The sequence below is a fragment of the Motacilla alba genome, chromosome 2 (assembly GCF_015832195.1).
Source record: "Motacilla alba alba isolate MOTALB_02 chromosome 2, Motacilla_alba_V1.0_pri, whole genome shotgun sequence".
NCBI lineage: Eukaryota > Metazoa > Chordata > Aves > Passeriformes > Motacillidae > Motacilla > Motacilla alba.
Window position 1 is genome coordinate 9058335 of NC_052017.1, and position 20536 is coordinate 9078870.

General features: G+C 36.1%; 1 protein-coding gene across 1 annotated transcript in view; it reads right to left on the bottom strand.

The window, feature by feature from the left end:
* PTPRN2 (protein tyrosine phosphatase receptor type N2) overlaps window positions 1–20536 on the bottom strand; it is a 633980-nt gene that overhangs the window by 340736 nt on the left and 272708 nt on the right. Inside the window, exon 11 of the mRNA XM_038127342.1 lies at window positions 6638–6717. Coding sequence (XP_037983270.1) covers window positions 6638–6717 — 80 coding nt within the window. The remainder of the gene's footprint in view (window positions 1–6637; window positions 6718–20536) is intronic.

Here is a 20536-nt window from a genome sequence, read left to right on the forward strand (position 1 = left end):
TCCGTTTCTGAATAATCTTCAAAACCATAATGACATCCTTTATTCAGCAACGGACGGATTTGAGGAAAATAATTCAGACAGATTTGATGATACAGTAGGTGAAAGGAAATCGATCCACTACAGAGGGCTCAGGAGGTGGAAAAGGACAATGTGAACTAAGGAGGCTTGAGTAGAAGAAATCAGGATTTACACCAAAAGACTTAAGAGAGGTAGGAACAGAGAAAGACCTGTCAGATCTTTACATTTCACATTATAGACCAAAGAACTGTAATCCTACTTAAACCAGGGACATGGCAAGTGAAATCAGATGAACCTCACAGCCTCCTGGCTACATTGTTCAAAGTTTCTGACATGGAAGCTGTCAATTCTCTTCAAAGAGGAACCACAAATTATTCACAGACACATTCTTTGTTACCATCTCAGAGAGCAAGATATCTTATTGCACAAAAATCTACAAAAAAATCTTAGTCTACAAAAATCTAGATTGAGGGAAGGAATCCACCTGAAGACTTTAAACTTGTTCTGTTTTCTTCCTCACAGCTGAATTGTGATCTGACAGTGACTAACCAATGAATACTTTCAAAACAACCATCACTGCTCACAGCTGTGGGGTAGAAAAAGGAACCAAGACACTTTGCTAGCATGGACATGTTAGTGCCTGAAGCAAGAGTTCATCTTGCTGAGACTTCTCACCAGACTTGCAAAGCTTGCGCCAAGAGTCAACAAGAAAACCAAGGCTGGCTATAGTGATTTTGCTTTTTGAAATTGAAGTTTCCTCCTTTTGATGGCACAGAATTCATATCTCCTGCACTGACAACGACCATGAAAAACAAGGTGGATGTTATTAGCAAACCAGCACAAAAAAAAAAAAAAATACTGTCAAATTTCATGGTGTCAGCAAGAGAAGCAGTACATTGGAGGCAGAATAAGGCATAAATACTTTCTTCACCAACTGGATGCAGACTCACAAAGAGCTCGGTCATTTAGTCAGCCTAATTAAGAGCAGAGCTATGATATCTTGGACCACTTCAAACCAGCACCTGGAAACACCACACAGGTTAAGTTAACTCTAAGGGGTTTGAAGTATTGGTTTAACTCAAAAGCACAGTTTAATGCTAAAAGCTAGGGATGGTGTTTTGTCTGTTTTGAGCTGCCAACTTCAACAAAAATATTCACGTTCAATGTCAAAAAGTTCTATTGTGTATTTTTTGTCATAGAAATTTCAGCTCAGCTGCGACATGACCAAAATTTGTAGATGTCAAATCTCAAAATCTGTAAGATAACAGATTTAATAATTTGCAGTAATTTAAAACTGCTGAGAAATTCTATATGTTTTTTAATATATTCCAATAACTTTGAGGCAGTGTTTTTATTCAAATCAGCTTGCTGTATTGTATAATACAGTAAAATTTGAATAACAATACATTATGTTTTGCATTTTTGTGTTTCAGCAGAATTAATTTTGTGATGTTTTATTTTCAGAAATAAATCACTCACAGAGAAATGATTTTTAAACAAGAAGTTCATATGATTCAACAACCTACTCTCTAAGTCAGGACAAGTCCCCTTCAGACCATATGCAGTGTGAAAATATGAATATGAATTTCACCAACAGGGAAACAGAAAAGTTAAAAAGGCCCCAACCAAAAAGAAAAAAGAAAGCTAACCACAAAACCACCCAAACCAATGGTTTAGTTAAAAGTTATGGAAATTTTAAAAAAATTGAAAACTTTTCTGTTCCTATATATACATTAAATAAATCTAAATTTCTGACTTTCCATACTGGTGTGTATCACAAGGTATCTGAGGCACAAGAACTTGCACACAAGACCTGTTAATTCCCTAATATCTGGTTATGCACAGCTTTTAATTGTGCTATCATGCCCACACCATACCCACAGCCCTTTGCTTTTCAGTCTTCGCCTAAACACCCAAAATGTTGCACTTCAATACAATACAAAAAGAAATGGAAGCATGGCTCTAACACTTAAAGGCATTTCAGCAGTGCTGAGCATCTGTGCCCAAAACTTCCTTCCTGCATCTCTTTTTCCTGTGTTCAGTATGTATATGACCATTAAAGGCACCTGATGCCAAAATTCTTTGCTTGGAAACGTGAGAAGTTTCCACTTTTCTAATTATCACTGCCCTTGCCTAAATGGTAGGATTCTGGACTACATATAATTTCATTCCTCATTTCTATATCAAATATATTACAATTTCCTATAGAGTTATCTTAATGATAATTGTTCTCTGCTAGGTTTCTCCTCACCTTTAAACTGAAGAGAAAATAAATATAAATTTGTCTAAATGATGTCATGCCAACTGTAATTACTCCTAGAGCAGGTAGCTTATGTCTTGAGAAACTTTATTTCTTCAAAACATTGAGATTAAATTACATTGCACCACTGAACCTGACTTATTAAACAGAAATAGGCCAGAGGACAGCTACTTGATGAAAGATGTATTCTATCATTTGAATGTCAAAGAGTGTGAAGCTGGCAAAATGTTGGGTGTCCTGCTCAAGAACAAACAAAGGTATTGTTAATGTGAGAAAGCAAGCTATTCACAATTTTAAATTACTCTGTTGTCAACTTCCCCATATAATTATATAGCCCTAGAAACTGAAATAAAAAACCAACCAAAAGTAATTAAAACATTTACACAGAATTGGAGCCATGAATTACTGGGGAAAAAAGTTTTATCAGCAAGAATGTCTCTAAAGGATTTTAGAGAGCTTATTTTGCCTCAAGACAGGTCATGTGTGCACCACAAGAAGAATAAACCTCAAACTCCAAGACAACAGAGGCAACCATTTTTATTATCATACTTCCATATCTCTGGTTTTTAGTGGATATTTTCATTTTCACGTCATTCACCTCCCTGCATAGTTCCTAAATTGTCCCATGTCTTCTCTAACCTGCACACTTTTCAAACTCCACTGAGGAGGATGGAAAACTTTAAATATAGTTCCCTATATTTAAGCCTTAAATAGGGCAAGGAAAATATGAAGTGTATCCATTTTGGTTACAAAAATGTATGCTACATGAATAACAAGACCAAACTGCTGCATAGAAACTGTTCTTGTGGCTATCAGTGAAACTTGCATGTACATAACACCTGCACAAATAGATTCCTTTTTTGCAAGTCTGAATAATTTACATTCCTGTATTTATTATGGCATCTGATTACCTCAATTTCCAAATTATTTTCATTTCTAAGGATGTGACAGACTGTGAAATTCTTCTGTCCATTTGGTCTATTCATTTTCTGTAAATAAGATCTGCTTTCCAAGTTCCTGGAGGGATGTCAAGCTCCCTCATGGCAGTGCAGCATGGAATTATGCATTTACCTGTGCCTACCTTGGAAGTATGCATTGATTTATTCTCCTTTGACTTTCTTTGGTAAGTTAAGTACTAGGAATGCTTTTCTTCAAGATACTGTTGACTTAAAAAATTTATAGTTACAACTAGAGCCTGAAAAAACTTCTTATGTAAGTATATATTGCTGTTGATTTTTAAGAGAACTTATTTTTGGCTTAGAGATCTGGAAGTAAGACATTTGCTTAAAATAAATGAACTGATTAGTGAGTACATTAACAAGCACTGCAACTTCATGCGTTAGAAAGGAAAAATAGGATACTTTTAAAATTTAGAATATTTGAGGGATGGATATAATTGTGAGCTCTTTTATTTTTATCTAAAGGACAAACACAAGGTTTACTTATAACAATACTATGGCCACACTAAAATACCAAGAGAAGCTTATGTAAAACTCCTATAAACCTCTTTCTGCAGCCATCAAAACCCAAAAGTTTTAATTCAGTAAGCAAATGGAAGTAAAAAAATGCTTGGGATATTAATGTAATAAAGAGTAGATAAAATTACTGTATAAAATATGAATTTAAATTGGCGAATCTGTAGAAATTCTTAGAATCATAGAACATTATGGTTGGAGAAGACCTCCAAGACCATCAAGTCCATCCTTAACCAAATACTACCATGCCCACTGAACCATATCCTAAAGGGCCATGTTTGTTTGGGTTTGAACACTTCTAGGGATGGTGACTCCATCACTTCCCTGGACAGCCTGTTCCAGTGCTTAACCACTCTTTCAGTGACATTTTTCCTAATATCCAACCTGAACCTCCTTTGGGACAGTTTGAGGTCATTTCCCCTCGTCCTGTTGCGGGTTGCCTGGGAGAAGAGACCGACTCCCACGTGGCTACACCCTCCTTTCAGGCAGTTGTAGGGAGTGATGAGGTCTCCCCTGAGCCTCCTTTTCTCCAGGTTAACACCTCCAGCTCTCTCAGTCACTCCTCACAGGGTTTATGTTCCAGATCCTTCACTACTTTGTTGCCCTTTCTCCGGGGCAGCATTAGTTCATCCCCAGAACCTCCCTACTTTTTCAGCAGTATTTAGGCTAAGGAAGTTGAAAACAACTACTTTATTCCAGAGGTAAGAAAAACCAGAAAGTTGTATCTTGAGTTTTGCTGAAATAAATGAGTCACACCATTTTTACTTTTCAGAGTAGTTTGTTAGGAACAGGCCAAGGCACATCAGGAACCTCCTGGACTTGACAATGTTTCCACTTGCTAAATTTCAGTGGCTGTCAATTCCATTAATTTCCTTACGTGTAGATTTTTGAATACATGTAAGCCTCATTATCCACAACTGGAAAAACTATAAACTGCATTCTGATTTATTTTAAACCTGCCTTCTGCCAGTTTCATCTGTTCTTGCACCGCAAAAGCAATTATACAGTCCTGTCCATATTCACTGTGCAACTCTAGAGCCGACAGACCTTTCTCATACCATACTCTTTTTTAAAATTTTTTTCCCCCAAAATAAAGTTTCCTTTCTTACTGCACCACTGGTTATATGGAAGATATTCCATACTTATATTCATGCCTCCTGCCTTTCCCTGAATCTTTCCATTTCAAGCAGAATTTCAAATCTATCTGAGGTGTTAGAGAAGCAGTACTATATGTGGTATTTAAATACAGGCAAAGGGCATATTCATGAAAGAACAAATGATATTATTCTGTTTTCTATTCCTTTCCAACTAATTCTTAAAAACACTTTTCCTTGTTCAACTGATAATGGAGACTGAACTGTCATTTTCATCAAATTACCTATTACTATACTAACTACATTACTACATAGACCTTGTATGAAAAGTTATTTTTTCTCCATATGAAATTTTTTACAGTAATTTACAATGAAATTCATCTGCCATTTTGAGTCCATTCACTCAGCTTTATACATTTCTAAGATCAACTTTCACCTTTAATTCTGTGAATAATTCAGTATTAGCAGGATTTCTTGCCATCCTGCTCACTCTTTTCTAACTCACTTATAATTATGTTGAATGTTACAGTCTGAGCAGAGATCCTTCCACCTTTTTTTTTTTCACTATCTTAGCCTTTTAGAAAACTAAAACTTTTTTCCTAATCTCTGTTTCTTGCCTCCTAACCAATTAGTGATTCACCATTTTTCTGTTCCATGTTCCATAGTCTAAGAAACAATAAGTTTCCCTAGAAACTTCTGGGAAGACCTTGTCAAAAGCCTCTGGCAATCCAGGCAGGCTCTACTAACAGGATCATACTGTTTGACCCTTTCAGAGAGATTCAACAAGTTTACAGGACAGGGAAAACCATTGTTATTAAAAAAATATTAATTTTTCCCAGGAAAAAAAATCATACCCATTCATGAGCCACATAATTCAGTGTTTATTGTAAATTTGTAGTTCTGGCAGTACACATCTAGGGGTTTTTGACTTTGCTACTCTTTAATCACCAGTTAACAAGACCTTTCTCCAATGCAAAGGGTTCTGCAAAGAAAAGTTCTGGCATAGGATCTACCCCAGTTCTTTCTGTAACTACATTCATCCATGGTGAAGCAAAATTACAAGTTAATGAACACATAGGAACTCCCAGTGTTTATTTATATGAACTTTTCTGGTTTCTGTTTTCAAGCAATATTGCAACTCGCTTACTCCTGATTTTTAAATCCTATCAATTGAGTAATTTGGAAACAAATCAGTCATCAATTCAGGTACCTTGCAAAAATTGTTTTTTGCAGTCAACAAGTCCGTGATACAGTTAACAGCCAAGCTGAAAAGGAGCCAACAGGAGTCCTTAGAATAGTGGTACTTACTCAGAAGCAGCTTAATTCTAGAAATGTAACCTTTACTTCCAAGATTAACTTGTCACTGAAATAGTTGCAACAGCATAACAAAAAAGGCATATTTCTACATTTTTTTTGTTCCAGAAATTAAGGTTAAGGTGTAATAACATTTTTGTTCCCTTTAAAAAGTATCAGAAAAGTGATAATCTTTTACAAATTACTAATGTGTTTTTATGAGCTTTTGACAACACTGAATTGTTTTTCACCACACTGGAACTTGATGACAAGCCTCTATCTAATTTTCTTGACACACAAGGAAGTTTCAAACAGTTTTAATGTACTTAAAGATGTTAAACTTCAATTTTTCATGTGCCACTCACCTCTCACCTCTCTTCCCCTTTAAATGTCAGTCTTCTGGGAAAACAGGATGCGTCTGTGCTGTTTGCAGTGGTACTGACTGCTAGACAGACATGTGGGTGGTCACAGTTTGGGAAAGGAGGACAAGGACTTACCTGCTTCTTTGGCAACATCTGCAGTTGAAATATTTTGGAGGTTTGAGTGCACTCGGAAGGTCACAGCTGGTCCCAGCACGCTGAAAGAGATTATTAAAAAAATGTAAGATTCATAATCAAGAGACATGGCATAATATCCCTTATCAAAATAGGTTTTTAAAGAGAACCTATTAAGACACCATTTAGCCCTCTTCCTTTTGCTTCATTAGCCACATTTGCATACATTTTTATACCTCTTGTGGTTTCCTGTGTGTATTTTGTGCCCGTCTGAAAGAATTTCAGTGACATTAACTAAACTTCAGAACACACTTCTGTAAATACTATTCTTATTATGAAGATGGCAAAATGGAGGCACTGAAATTGCTATTCAGTGAAGTACATCACTGGAATTCAGTATCCAAAGAAGATTACATGTACTTTCACATTTTATATTGCTAATACCAACACAACTTCAGCTCCTGTTGTCATAACTGCAAGTCAGAGGGACAATATAGAAACTCAGAATATTTATCTTAATCATATTCTGCAAGAATATGTGTGGAAAAGAGATTCTGGACATATCTGATCCAATAACTGGTTTTGACCAGAAAAATACCACAAAAAATTTATCATTTAACAACAGAGAGAATCACAATTTTTGAGAGGAAATTATTTGACTCTGTGGAGACCCTTCTGCATGTAGCCTGATGGTCCTTTATGTCACTAAAATCTATAAGATATTTACAGAAGAAGGTACTGATTAGCCAGATGTCGAATGGCAATGTACTCAGAATTGCACCAAAAAATATCATTGTGCAATTTTAAGGAAAAATAAATCTGTATTTCTAATGTTGCATTCACTCTCCATCCACCCCAATAAACATCCTACACATACATCTGATGAAAGGAAAGAAGAAATTTCAGGCCTGATGTCCTTAAAACTATACTTAAATACTCATCTACAAAACACATATGAAAAATACACATAAAAATATAATGAATGTATTATTGAAGAAAAATTTTGGGGGAAAAAGAGACTATACTAATTATAATGCAAGAATTTACAGAGGAGAAGAGCATAGGGTCTGAAGAAAAACAAAAATTGGCACTATTTTATAGAAGTTTACTTACATAATATGTATTATGCAAGTTCCTAAGGTTGTTTTTTTTTAACTCATATTATATATCAGTGAAAAGTATTATATTTATACTATGAAGAGCAACCCTGCTTAAAAGGTGAAGTGCATGGGCTGGAACTGTACATGTAACAGCTTTTTACTTCCTATGGCCATGTCTTAGGAGAGAATGAAACCTGAAAAGTTGTTGCATAAAAGAAATAAATTGAAAAATGTGTTGTTGCAGGGCTTAAAATGAAGTATTAAGTTATTCTTTCAGTAACATGTTCATCTCTAACAATCATAGAATGGAGAGCACTTAATGAAGTGTGCTTAATTGCATCACATATATCCTAGACAGAAATACCTTTAAACTTTTTCCATTTCACACAGAAAAAAACCCCTTTTCTTAACTATAAGACTTTGCTTTGAGGTTACAAAGGGAATCAGAGTAAGAATAAGAAATATCCTTTCATCTTTTACTAGCAGAGCATGCACTGCACACATTTTATTCTGGAGTTAACAGGGACTGCCATTAATCAATAGTTTTTCTTGAAGTACTCTTGTGGGGAGAGAAGAAAAAGAAAACAGATTTTATTGTTAAAGGACTCTCTAAAAGCCTGGCCACTAATGGTCAAGAAACACTTTTATTAATGCCAAGCAAGTATAAAACATTTGTCAACATCACAATAATATTATAGATTAAAATACTCAACATTTGCAAATCACTTTTTATTTGAGATAACTGCTTTACAAAAATCCAGCCTGTCCAATTCTGCCACTAACCCTGAGATAATCAACCATAAAATGCACCTCTTTCAGGATACCAAACACCAACTCTAACTAATCTTGCACTCTCCTTCTCTCTGTGTTGCCAGCCTAAGAGAAATGCTGGTTCCTCTCAGGTGCTCAGATATTTACAGTGCCATTAGCAGTCTGCTTTAAATACAAGCAGCAGCATCCTGGTATGCAGCTCTTGCATCACCAAGATAGGAGGGAAAGAAAAACCAATTCCACATATTCCTCCCAAATCTTCACTGCACAATCCATTATAACTGAGAACCTAGAACCAACACAAAACTTCAACCACAATGTAGTTATACTTTGGCTCTATTAGCAAAGAGAAAAAGTTTCCTGCCCTCCTCCCCTTACCTGAATGTTTTATTTTTACCTCTCAGCCACTCCTCACTTCCTCCCACTTGTCCTGCTCTGCCCCACTCCCAGGAGCCTTGCACTTCCTGGCATCAGTAAAATCATAGATTAAAACTGGATCATTTCAGTGACCCAGCCCAGGCAGCGAGAGACAGGGATTTCCAAGGAGTGAAGCCTGTCAGCAACCATGCCACTATTCTCTACTGACTCCACCTGGATAATCCAGGAACATGGGAAGATCTGAGTCATGCCCACATCAGTGTTGCCACAAGTACTGTCATCCCTCCTCATTGCTCAGGGAAAACAAGAACAAAAAACAGAGCAAGGAAAAAATTCCTTATGCAAGTGGGATGCTACTGAGTTAAGACCATCCTTTTGCAGGAAAGAATAAATCTCAGAATCATTTGAAACACCCACTCATATGTTGCTCTGTGGGACATTGTTTTCCTCTACTGTAGCAATTGAGTTCTTGTATGTTAGAAATCACCTGAGCACCACATCAGCACGGCTTCACTAGGAATATTTGCAAAATACAGAAAACAAAGAAGCTTTTGTCACAACTTTTTGCACATTGGCATTCTGTTTATTTAAAAGCAAACAAAAGACCTTGAAATTACTTGGTCAAAATTGCATTTCTACTTGATGTTTTGGGAACTGACTGCTTCAGGAGCTCATAAAATGAGATTTTTCTCATGGGGGCTTCTGGCAAAAGCTCTCAATAAATAAACATTTCAATAACAAAAGATGCCCTTTAGGGAATTCCTCACTGTTCATTATGTGTTGGATGAGAACATTTAAACAAAACCAGTAATTATATGACTGCAAAATATTTTTAAAAGACTTTTTAACATGAGGTCAACCAGCCTGAAAAAAGGTTTCAAGATGTATAAAATGCAATTGATAGGAAATTTGAGTTGGGTAGATGAGACTGTGTCAGACCCTCTAAACCTGGCTAACATTAATGGCAATTGTCTTCAAACTGCTCTAAATACAGGGGTTCACTGAAATGCACACATTTGTTTGTAAGCTGATGAATTGCAAGCAAACCATTCCCACAGAGGAGGGAGGTGCTGGGGGAGCAGAGGCATCACTCCTGCTGGTACCCTACCCCAGCCAGCACTCACCCAGCTGGGCAGGAGAAAAGTCACACAGAAACCACATTGACCACGCTGAAACCTCACCCACATCTGACATTGCTGCAACTGAGGTGAAAAATGTTAGACAGGAGTTTTTGTCTATCCCTCCCCTGAGCTGCATGCCACTACAATTACCCCCAGGTAAATCTGTAGCCATTTTTTTCTGATACAAATGAGCTTATACTCACTTAAGTGAAGATTGTGAATTTTAGAAGGTATCTGGACTATACAATGCAATTGCACTTATCACTTTTTCCTTATAATTTCTTAATTTTTTTTTTAATAAAGGCAAGCAGTTCTGCCTTCAAGGATAATAAATAGTGACTTCTCCCCACACAAAATATAATGACTGTTGCAATGGCCTGCCAAATTTATTATTTGAACTTTACCCACTAATTACCCCCCCATTGGCTGTCAAAACTTTTGCCTTTTTTTTTTACTTACAATAATGTTGCCTTCAGTCATAATAAGGGTTTTTTTAACAAAGACATTCTAAGCATATTGCAAATTGTCACCCTTATGTGCTGTTGTCTTTTATTCTGTTTACTAGAGATGAAATAATTACAGTGTTTATACCAAAATGACTTGAAGGTTGATTGCTGATTTAATAAAATCCCCTCCCCTTGGGTTTATATTTCCCATCTGAAGGTGGGAGGGTGCACAGCACACACAGAAACAAAGAATATTCTTTGTGTAAAATAGAAGTATTTCCTTTTGTTAATTGTTTTACGACTAACAGCATTCTTATATTTTCCCTGTCAACAAATGAATGATCTGAATAAACAGAGCTGGAGCGTGATCAATATGGCAAGGTCCATATCACTTTCAAGCCGTAGGTTATAATTATATTTATGAATGACAGGATTTAAATCTCCATAAATTATGTACCAGGCTTTGCACGCCTGTTCCTCTCCCTCGTGTGCGCGAGCTCCAGCACTGCAGGATCACACCGGTGTTTGCTGAGAGATGCAGTCACAGTCTATCATACCCCCTAGTGGAAAAGGATTTGAGAAACAAGTGCCAACATGGGGCTGGGTACTCTTGAAGATGAGACACAGAGCTGATGCCAGATGGAAATGATTTGAGGTGGCATCTCATTTTTAAGATACAGGCAGAGTGCAATTTCTCAAGACTGGAGGAAGATGAGGAGATTAGGATTGGCTATTTCCAACATGAAACATTCTCTTAATGACCCTGTTTAATAAAACAGGGCTTGCCTTAATAAAGCTTAGATTTGAAATTAAAGTCACCACTTGTCTATATGTTCATTTCAAAATCCTTTAATCTCTGGAGGTTAAGAAAAGCAATTAGTAACGCTCCAGAGGACTATGCAAAGCAAATTTTATAGCAGTGAAGGTAATTGTCTCAGGAAACGTTTGGTGGGCTTGAACTAATGACTTGCAATGTGTACACATTTCTGTGCCTTCTGTGTTTAGGAATTTGAAGCTTATGTCCATTGTTTATATTGCACTGAAGCCTCCTTTTCACCTTCTCAATTTTGGAAAAAATAAGATGCTCATGTTGCTGTAAATGTTTTATATATTATATTTAGAGGTATATAAACATAGTTATGTCAAATCAAATCAATGGGGAAAAGCAAATAATTAGCAGAGGCATTTCTGTACTACACTATGCTTCTACAGAATGAATTACAGAGGAAAGCAAAGGCAGAAAATTTCAGCTGGACATTGACACATAATACATGAAAGGATTGAGAGATATACACTGGCTATTTTTTTCTCCTTCTGATACTCAGAGTAGCTGTAAATCAGTTCACCATTTGATTCAAGTTTGATCAACATTTTTGACCAGAACTGTTGACTAGAATTTATTTTGTAAAGCATTGCATCATATTGTATTTAAATTACAGAAGCAGGTACCTGACTGAGCTTCAATGATTCAGGAAAGCTTGTAAAGGATGTGTTGTGCTGACCTGCTACAAAATAACATCCCTGAACTGTTGAGTAGAGAATTATTGATCATCACTCAGACTTAATACTAAAAAGACACCAATCTCTCACTCTTTAATATCTTTACTGTTCAAAGATTTGCTTCACTTTGCACCTGGACTGCAGAAATATCAATGTGGAGCTGTATGTCTTCTCACATTCCTATTGACAGGTATGTATGCACAGCCGTGATCAATTAAAAAAATCTTTTTCTGTTTTAGCAAAATGAGTTTTTCGAGCCCTTCTCAGGAAACTCTCAACATGCTCCTTAAAGCGCAGAATGATGCACAGTGCTCCAGAACACCCTGCAATACAGCAAGTAATATATTATCTACTAGTATTTATATCCTTTATATACACTAAGCATGAAGAGTTTGCACCATTCTCTGAAGTGTTGCACTAAACACAGCATAGAGAGAAAGTTTAAAGACTTGTTGTACTGGCATTCCACCTGGTCTGACAGTGACCAGAAGCTCAAGATAGAAAAGCAAAATCCCTGCTAAGGGAAAGACACCAAATGCAGTGCTCACCAGGTAGTGCCTGATTTCCTATCACCACTTGAATTTCATTAGAGGGGCTTTCACCTGGCAGCTGGGAGGCATAACAGGTAGACTACAAAGATTAGACTGAGTGAGTGACAGTTTTGGAGCAATCACATCTCGCAAATGCAGCTACGTGGAAACAAAACTTAGGTCTGGATTTGATGGCTGCAGCCCAGAATTACTTCTGCAAGTTACATTCTTCATAAGTCAGGAAAGGCCTTGGACACCTTGTTGTGCCCTCTTCGCTCCCCCTGACATGATAAGCACAGAGGAGCGACTGCACGGAGCAGCATTTCAGGGGCAGAGGAGAGGCCACGACAAGGTGCTCAAATAATGAAATGCCTGACACACTACTGTCATTAGAATAATTTCCAGACTGAAGTCACAGGAAGGGGATGACTGGTCCTGAAAGGAACCCTTTCCAATAAGAGCAATCCATGTCTGGTGGGTCTCTGATACTGATACTAAAAGATGGAGCTTTAATTATTTTACATTAATCATTAATTTTGTATTAATCATTTAATCTATATGCATCAAAATTGTGCTAAGTACACTAATCCTAATTTACATTGCAAAAGATGATGAAAGAGTATTTTAAAGATTTTTACAACTTACTTCATCTGAGGTGAAGATTATTTTGCTAAGCATACAATTTAAATGATTTAAAAAAGAGACAACGCTTAATTTAGAGATTGATGCTACACTCAGTTTGCCCTATTTTTATTCTTCACAAAATGCAACTTTTGATGATTACTCAATATCTATGAATAATTTGCAGAGTTTTAAAATAATTTTTCTATTAATCTGTCACAAGCCATGAAACTTGACATTTTCACCACATTGAGTACATGAAAGTTGCCAGCTTTGCCTGCCATGCAAATAAGGTTCTTAATTACAGTATTTAAAAGAACAAACCATACAAGTGCTATAATTTCTTACGGTAAAAAAAAACAAAACTGTTTGGACCCTGCAAGGGTAGAAAAATGATCTCAAAAAGCTTCCTAAATGTACAGTGATTTTTCTTCCACTCCCCAAGGATTAAGCTAAAGGATAAAATTTATGTCATAAAAAAGAAAAAAAAAATCCCTTTATATTTCCATTATCCTTCTTCATACCTTTGTATCTAGAAACAGCAGACATTTTTCATATTCACCCAGTAAGCCTTTAATGCATTTTACTGGCCTCAGCCCTACTCACCCTGTACACACCTGTGTTGTTAATGGAACTAGCTGAAAGCATATATAAAATTTCTCTGCTGGGATGACAGTCACCTTTTGCTCTCCTTGCACAAGTGACTTTCAATCCTTAATGAGGAGCATGACTCACATGTTAGGGTTGTTACAGAGGTACAGGTTCAGAATGTTCAGAGCTTTGACAGGATCCGTGTAGGACACAAATTTCTTGCATCATTATTAGGCAGCACAACCAAAGACAAAAATAACCCCAAACTTTGCTACAGTCTTAGTTCAAACGGCCACCAAATTCTGAATGCTACAACCAGAGCTCTCCTGCTTGTCCTCATAAGGACCTGTTGGCTTCTCCCTTAGCTCTGAGAACATCAATGGGAAGATTTGTTCTTGAAGCTCCCCTGCCAGCTGTGAAATAGAGATATTTCCTTGGCAAAGGAGGCACTACAAGTGGAATTTATTGGGCTTTTTCAGTTGCATCTACAGATACATATTTGCTCTGTCTTTATGGCTCTTAAGACATACAAACCCTTCCACAGGCAGGTTGTAATTCAACTTATTGACCTGTTTATGCAATAAACAGTAAATACTGGCTAGGCTGTAACAAAAATGCAAAAGAATCCTTTATCATTTTTGGCTGGGTCAGCAGGTCTGTAATGCTCATGCAATGCAACCATCCAGATTACAAAATGACAGAAAAAAATGTGTGTTTCTACTTCCAGGAGAATCAGGCAGCCAAGGGCAGGAGGATCAAGACAGACATAGACATAAAATACTTTTGATATTTCTTCTAAGAGATTATTCTTTTAAACAAATCCCTACATGAAAACCTTTTTTCATTTCTAATATTAGCAATTCTATTTAGGGATGAAGCTTTAGTTCAAGAGTGAGAATCACAGTTCTCTGTTTCTATTCTCATATCTGTCATCAAGTCCTGTGCCATTTTGGGGAAAATGAAGCGAACTGCCTTGGGTCTCAATCTACCCATCTGCAGAATGGAAATTATTACCTGTTAATAATATGTGAAGTGTTATATAAATCAAATGCATTGGCACACACTCAATGACTTGCTTGAAAGAAAGGAGTATATCCTGCCTACCCTATAATGTTATGAACATTGATTTTATTAAAAAAGGAATATGATGGCATCCTCAGTCACACAGAGAGATGAGTAGCAGAGAAATTATGAAGTTAAAAAAGGTTAGACTTCAGAAGTTCACATATCTGTAAAAACCTTCTCTTGAGCAGAGACCTAGGAGTTGATGGAAATGTATCAATAATAGTGGATTCATTCTGCTTTTGATTACGAATATGCAAATCCTCTGTTTTAATGAGATGAAATGTTGTAATGGAAAGCCAAGCACCATACATATTATTTATAAGAATCTCCTTAGATTTTTATGGTCTCTCTCTTTTGTAACCTAGAATTCATAAAATGCTGCAGGCCAAAATCCTTCCTGTTACTTTAATGATTTTTATATTTTTCTAGGAGAAAAGTTACAGTGGAGAAGGCAAAACTATCTTGGTTATATGCACATTCATTTAAGAAAAGAACACAAAATGTATTGTACCTCAGGGGGAAAAGCCACAAGACTAATGTAATGCTAAAGTTGTGGAATAACTCATTTTTAAGCAAGGAAATGCATAGTTTAAATTTTCACCTTTTTTTTCCCTGATCATCGTTCCTCTAAAAAGTGATGAATCTTTATATTATAAATTAGTTGTCAAATAAGACAATATGTACCAGAAAACACAATGTAATTTCTTATAAATGCCTGCATGCAATGATTTACAGCAATACATTTTTCACATAATTTGTTTCCCAGACTCATTAAATCTGTGGGAGAAGTCAAGTTAGAATAAAAGGGGTTCCATTATTTCTGAGCTATGCTTTTCTAACACTTTAAACAAGATAATGTCAAATAACCACAGTTATTTGTTTGCTATTTAAGATCAGAAAGCAGATGGAAAATACTGCTCAACTTTCTTGAAAGGTCTACCTTTTTATTGAGACTAAGCATGGTATAGTTCAAATTGAAATATGAATCTTGCTAAATAACTGGACAATAAATGGAGTTGAAATTTTAAAAAATCTATTTCTAGGTAATTTACAGCATCTTAAGGAGAGCAGGATGAGTTATAGAACATTTTTCTCAGTAAATCTAAATGACATAGACAACAGAATCCAGAATCTGTCAATCTGGAAAAAACCTTTGCAAGAATATTAATCCACAGATGTTGAACATACAACACAAGAAAAGATTAATCACACCAAATCAAGGAGAATGGAATCATGGAGAATCTGCACAATAGAGGGAACTTTTCAAATCCGAACATAACAAGACCCTGTGCTACCTGTCCTACCACTGCTCAGTGGTTAAATAATCCTCCCTCACACTGTCCTACCTCTCAATAATTTCCTGAGTTGTTCACATTTAGAGCATGTCAGAACCCATCAGCACAATGGAGTGAAAATGCCAAGTATTGTTCCAGTGTTTAGGTTCTGGATGACCGAATATGATTAACTGGTTGATTGAATTTTTCAGGTGTTATAAAAGTACCATGACAAACAATGAACAAAACCTACAGTGCATCATTAGGACACTACAGCCAATGCACATGTTTATAATAGGTGAGGCTGGGAGATCCACTCACCACTCTGCCTGCCCAACACTTCCAATTTGAAAGTGTTTTAAGCTGCTCCAAACTTTCACCACTTGGTTTGATTTTCAGATATCTTCCTCAGTTCAGGTTCTTTTCACTCGGATGGCTGGCTAGCTTTTCAAATTGTATTTATTCCAGCCCAACCGTCCCAGCCCTTCCTAAGAGCAGGGATAACGGTAGGCAAGGTTTGGCTGTGTAAGGCCTGTTCTTTGAAAAGGAGGTGCAAAATGTCCCTAACCCCACTACTTGGAAACAAGAGATTTGAAGAATGAAAAGAATGTGCTTGTAACTGTCCTCATGATAAGCCTTCAAGCTTCAAATTCAAGCTTTTGTTAAAATCACTGTTTACACAAAATCGTTAAAAAAACATGATTAACACAATGGACATGCTACTATATAACAGGAAAAAATCTCTTACTTCAAACACAGAAATGCAGCCTTTCTTTTTCAAGTGTTTTTTTCAGTAGGATCCTTGAAATCCAAAGATGAATGGTGGTCAAGTAGTAGAGTAGACCAATATTTTCAGGAGCCTTAATTTCAATTTTATCAGACTTCAGGAGGTATGTAGCAATTGAAGTATGGAATAACAAAGATTTAAAGGTCCTCTGGTTACTTTAAATTTTGCTGGAATCATTCACTTCAGACTTAGACTCAGTCTCAGTCCATTTGAGGAAAAATAATTTCAGGAATTTATTGATATATGTTTAAGGCCAAACACCATTGTCTGAATGGATTCCTGGGACTGCTGAATGCTCAGGTAATGGAATGCTCAGCACATTGGAGCCAATGGGATCTCTGTCTCAGTCAGGGTAAGTTTATTTCAGAAGATGCTGAGTAAGTCATGCAGTGAGACATCACACTGGACACCTTGTAGTGGTAGAAACTTTGACACTAATCTTTTCATGCATAACTCCAGCTCTGGATGGGCCTAATAAAACCCCATATCTCATATGAGTTAAATATATCAATTCATGTTTGCCAAGCATTTTGATAGTGTAGTGAAGAGCACTATAGGTAAAGAAACCCAAACCAAAACAGAAGGAAATGGGGTTTCTGACCTCAAAGCAGAATTTGAATAAAGTGCAATAAATAAAACCTGAAGTCACACATTGAACAATGAAAATAAAATGAAAAATTGAAGAGCTACTCATTAACTGAGGATTTCTTTTCTGCTCACGAAATAAAACAGTTGGCTGTAGAAAAATATATAGATGTGATTCAATATTTCAAAGTCTATCATAATTAGTGCTATTCAAAAGATTGGCCACCTGAACAAAACAAAACAAGAAAATGGCTTGAGCTCAGTCCAAAGTCAATTTTTTTGTTTATTCTCATCACCTAAATAAGTCAAGCTTAGTTAAATTTTGAAACTAGTTATTACTTTGAATTTATAGTATTTTCTTTTTAAAATGTGAAATCACATTGCTGTGTCTGCTACAAAATTTGAAAGATATTTTTCAGCTGAAGTCTTCATACGGCTTCCTTGTATACCTTCAGTTAACCTGAATTTTTCATTTTTCATATAATGAACTATTTAAGTAAACACTGAATTCATCTCTACTCCCAGTGGGGGTAGGGAGCACTGTGAGGGGAAAGCTGAACAACCAGCCTGAATCTTGGGTGTTGGAGATTTAGACTCTGAAAGATAAGGGATTTGGTCTTTTAACTTAGTTTTGGATGCACACTATAAATGCATCAATTCATGATAGGGGAATACTGGTTAAATGAAATGGCTTTGCAATCCAGGATATTAGGTTAGATAATCAGAATCAGCCTTTTCAACTTAACAAAATCTATTTATATTAGCATTTCAAATCTAGCTTAAGTGTTCTGCCCACTCTTAACATTATATATATAGATTATATGGTTATATAGTGAATTGTTACACTCCAAAACAACAGCAGCAGATTAAGACTAATGTAGTTTTATGGAATGAATAAATAATGCCCGCTGAAAAATTATATATGAAAATGGAAACGCTGGTCAAGTTAGCACTTGAAAGTTCTGTTCTGAAACTGAAACCAACCTGAAAGTTCAGTTCTTTGAGTACTGAGTTTTGGTATGTTAGAAGGCAAAAATGAGGCAACTGCCATTAAGATAAATGGGTGGAGGAAGCTAAAGCAGAACAAAATGGGGGAAAAAGAGACACCTAGAGCAAAAGACCTTCAATGGCAATTGAGAAAATCATATCAGTCTAGAGAGAATGTAATATTCAGCTGAAAATCTCACTCTTAACTGGAGGCTGAGAATGGTAGGATATAAGGCATGAAATACTATGAAATCAGAATAATCTGTTTTCTTTCCATACAAAGATATTCTCCTACGGTCAGAGCTCATCCTTCCCCTTTACAATGTTGGCAGTAAACACCCCAAATGTGAGAACATTAAATATAAATACAAAATTATTAGTATTCTCATCAGAAACCAGTTAGGTCATATATGCCTTAATCAATGACTTTGACTATTAATTCTGTGTCCTTTCTACTACTTTCAAAGTTGAGCTTGGAGATTTTGGTATTTTTATTATGTTTGGATGTTTCTTGATAAAGTCTCACATTGTGAATAACTCGATTACATGAAGAAAGCCAATGTTGCAGATTGCAAAGTCATATTTTTTTTAAGAAAATAGATATAAACCCTCCTAAACAGAAGTACCCATCTGACTTCAATCCCTGATACCAGTCCAACAATCAATCACCAGGGGCATTGGACACCCATAATTAGATTATAAAATCATAACTATAGTAATTTTACGTCTGCTTGCATAATTACATCAGCATGCTAATATCCTTTTAATGCTCTCTAATGATGTAATAAGAAATAATGGAATTTATTTGACAGCTACATAACCATTAACAAAACATATTAAGCATAACTATTACTTCCATAAAGATTCAGGCTGTATCCAAAAGTGACAACTAACATGTTGGATCTTATTTTCAATGTTAAAATATTTCTAATTATGAATTCCCTAAATCTATTCCCACTCATCTGCTTCACAGGGTGAGCAAAGTTTATGTCAATGTGAACCTGACAACAAATCAGCTGTAGAAATGGACTGAATGCTCTGGAAGACAAGCCTGGGGATATCCTGTGAACTGAAATCTATCCCTAAAGTTGGCAGGATTGTGAAAGACAATTTTATCTTCATAAAATAAGCTGATTACTACCAGGCACCAGCCAATCAAGAGCTAACACAGGGTGTTGGATTCCTATCCATGGCAATTGTTCACCAACCTGACTTCAAAGCATAGAGAAAAACTAAAAATATAGACAAGAGGGAAAGATATTTGCAGACAAAACTAACTAAAAGCAGTAATTTATTAGTGAGGCAGTTCCTTTAAATTCTCTTTGTTTATTTTTGTTTTGGTTTTTTGGGGGTTTTTCAGGGTTTTTTTTGTTTGCCTTTTTTTTTTTTTTCCCAGAGAAAAGGACTATAAGCTGGTAACAGAGAATTTAAAGAACTTTAGAAGAACTCACCACTTACCCTCTCTCCTCAGTTCTTGCACTAGTCCTATTTGATGTGATGACTTTCTCTACACTCTCAAATTAACCCTGTGATTCTCATTAACATGTCCTTACTCTGAAATCTTTGCAATGATCTAAAAAGTCCAAGTCTACACTGTTACTTCCTAACCATCATCGGGAATTCTTGGATGGAAAAGAGAGAATTGAGAATTCCAGACCAAGCAAATACTCAGGTCAGAGTTAAAGTAGGCTACTATGACAAATTCTCACCCCTTTTGTATTTCCTCTCTCTCCAGGCTGATAGTTTTTTCTACATAACTTCCCCATTTTTACAAAAAAAAAAAAAAAAAAAAAAAAAACTTTAAGAAAAAGGATACTTTTAGTTGCCAGTGAAATTAAGTAAATCACCCGTGATGCCTTAAACCAAGTAAAAAGCTTATTTCCTGAGAAATATTTCTTGATATGTCAGTGGTGACTTCGACATGACGTCAGGTTTTTCCTGAAACCCCTCTCCATGAGGCCACAGAGAAGCTAACCAGTGTATTCAAATTCATACTGTTTTCCACTGATGGTGGTGCAATGGCAAGAAAACAACAAATCCAAAAATTGTTAACTCTTTTCTTGGCAAGGCCTTTGTTTACAGCTGCTACTACTGCTTTATCTACTGGTCAGCTCCACCTTCCTGTAGTACTTTATGGGTTTAACCT